Source organism: Myotis brandtii, unplaced genomic scaffold (genome assembly GCF_000412655.1).
Source record: "Myotis brandtii unplaced genomic scaffold, ASM41265v1 scaffold632, whole genome shotgun sequence".
NCBI lineage: Eukaryota > Metazoa > Chordata > Mammalia > Chiroptera > Vespertilionidae > Myotis > Myotis brandtii.
In genome coordinates, this window is record NW_005370419.1 from 394,233 (window position 1) to 396,340 (window position 2,108).

General features: G+C 67.7%; 1 protein-coding gene across 1 annotated transcript in view; it reads left to right on the plus strand.

Moving 5' to 3' along the window:
* RPTOR (regulatory associated protein of MTOR, complex 1) overlaps nt 1-2,108 on the plus strand; it is a 78,286-nt gene that overhangs the window by 75,225 nt on the left and 953 nt on the right. Inside the window, exons 22-24 of the mRNA XM_014528386.1 lie at nt 208-314; nt 1,114-1,241; nt 1,678-1,766. Coding sequence (XP_014383872.1) covers nt 208-314; nt 1,114-1,241; nt 1,678-1,766 — 324 coding nt within the window. The remainder of the gene's footprint in view (nt 1-207; nt 315-1,113; nt 1,242-1,677; nt 1,767-2,108) is intronic.

Below are 2,108 nucleotides of genomic sequence, written 5' to 3' on the forward strand. Positions count from 1 at the left end.
CCCAGTGGCTGCCCAGGGATCCTATCCTGGACAGAGTCCGAGGAGGGCCTGTCCCTCTGGCAGTGCCTGGGCCGCAGGGATCTGTTGCCCCGCCCAGGACGGGTGCACCCGGAGCCCCGGCTCCAGCTTGCGTGGGTCTGGGTCCTGGGTGCCGGGGGTGGCGTCTGCCCAGAGCCCCCAGGTGAGGCTGTGCCCGTCTGTCCCCAGGTGCTGGGATGGTGGTGGACTGGGAGCAGGAGACCGGCCTCCTTGTGAGCTCGGGGGATGTGCGGATCGTGCGGATCTGGGACACGGACCGTGAGATGAAAGTGCAGGTAACCGCTCGGGGTCCCCGCCTCCTCCCGCCCATGCCCTCCTCGCGGAAAACCCACCATGAGGTCACTGAGCAGCTGTGACATGTCAGTGACCGGTGGGGGGAGGGCCCAGGGGGCCTGGACACTGGGAGCCTTCAGACCCGCTGGCATCTGGATCGGGTCACGTGGCGGCGCCCTGCCCAGCATGACAGCCGGCCGACCCTGCTCATCCCAGATGCTGATCACCGCGCAGCCAGGGACTAATGACTGGGTTGTGTGCTCCCTAAAGTCCCTTTTACTTTCCCTTTTAACAAAGAGACCGGAGTACAGGGGATTGCCTGGCCCTTGGGGCAGGTGCCGGCCCAGACCCTGGGGCTGGAGGCTCTGCCCCTCCCTGCGCCACCCTTTCCCTCTGCTTCTCCTGCACTTACAGCGGCCAGGACAGGAGAGGGCTGGGAGCTCCCCTAGGGCCTAGGCCCTCCCTGACAGCAGGCGTTCCAGCAGAGCTAATGCTCCGACTGCCCAAGGGCTCGTCTTTCTTTCCAGGAAAGAGGGAGGCGTGGGGAAGTTTAATTGGCTCAGTTACCAGCCTCTTTGCTGGCTACGGCCCAGGGATCAGGTCTCAGCGTGGCTCCTGGCTGGGCCCTGGTGCAGCCTGTCATTGGGGCCGCAGTGGCCTGACTCACTTCCCAGCGGCCCTGCAGGTCCCCTGGGCTCCGCGGGCTCCGTCGCTTCCCCGGTGGAGCAGGCGCAGTCCCTGGCCTGGCGGCAGGCACTCCCAGCGGCTGCGGGGCTCACCGGTCTCTGTGCTCGGCCCTAGGACATCCCCACGGGCGCTGACAGCTGTGTGACCAGCCTGTCCTGCGACTCCCAGCGGTCCCTCATCGTGGCCGGCCTAGGGGACGGCTCCGTCCGCGTCTACGACCGGAGGATGGCCCTCAGCGAATGGTAATGTGGCTGCGCCCGACCCACCCGGTGCCCCTGGGGCCCGTGGTCACATCTCTGCCAGGCTGCTGGGCCCAGACGAAGTGAGCCCAGGGCCTAGGGCCCTGCAGAGGCCTCACACCCTGTGAGCGTGGACAGGCCACGGAGGTGGGGCCGGGTCTAGGTGCTGCCTCCCGAGCTCAGTTCCCCAGGGAGGCTGCTGCCCACCCCTCTGTGTCGCACGTGAGCAGCTGTGGCGTTGGGACCATGTGCATGGGCGCTGGTGGGGCAGGCGATGGGCCGGTGAGGGCACCTGTATGGGTGCTGAGGAGCTGGTGTCCGCTGTCCGCCACCGGCCCAAGGCCGGGGCTGCTAGGTGACAGCGCACATTGCACCCTGGTCCCGCGTCCCCCGCCTGCCTGCCTGGGGCTCTGACCTGTGTCCCCCGCTCTGCCCGCAGCCGCGTCATGACGTTCCGGGAGCACACGGCCTGGGTGGTGAAGGCCTGCCTGCAGAAGCGCCCCGAGGGCCACATCGTGAGCGTCAGGTAACGGCTGGGCAGCTGCGAGAGCGTTTCCCGCTGGGAAACGTCCTGGTGTCCCCCAGCCGCGGTGGGCCCCGCACGGGCAGGGCTGGCTCAGTCCTCCCGCTGGAGCGGCGAGAGCCTGCCGGGGGTGCAGAGAGCAGGTGGGAGGCTCGCCCCTCAGTGGGCACAGGGCCTCCGCGGCGCTGGCTGTGGGGTCCCTGCCTGAGCCACAGTCGTCCCCCCGTCCCTCCTGTGCTGAGAGCAGCGAACGTCCACTTGCCGTTAAAGGGACAACAGATGTCATTTACTGTCACGGTCGCCGTCTGCTCTGTGATAGTAAACACAGAGCGTGGCTCTTGGAATGA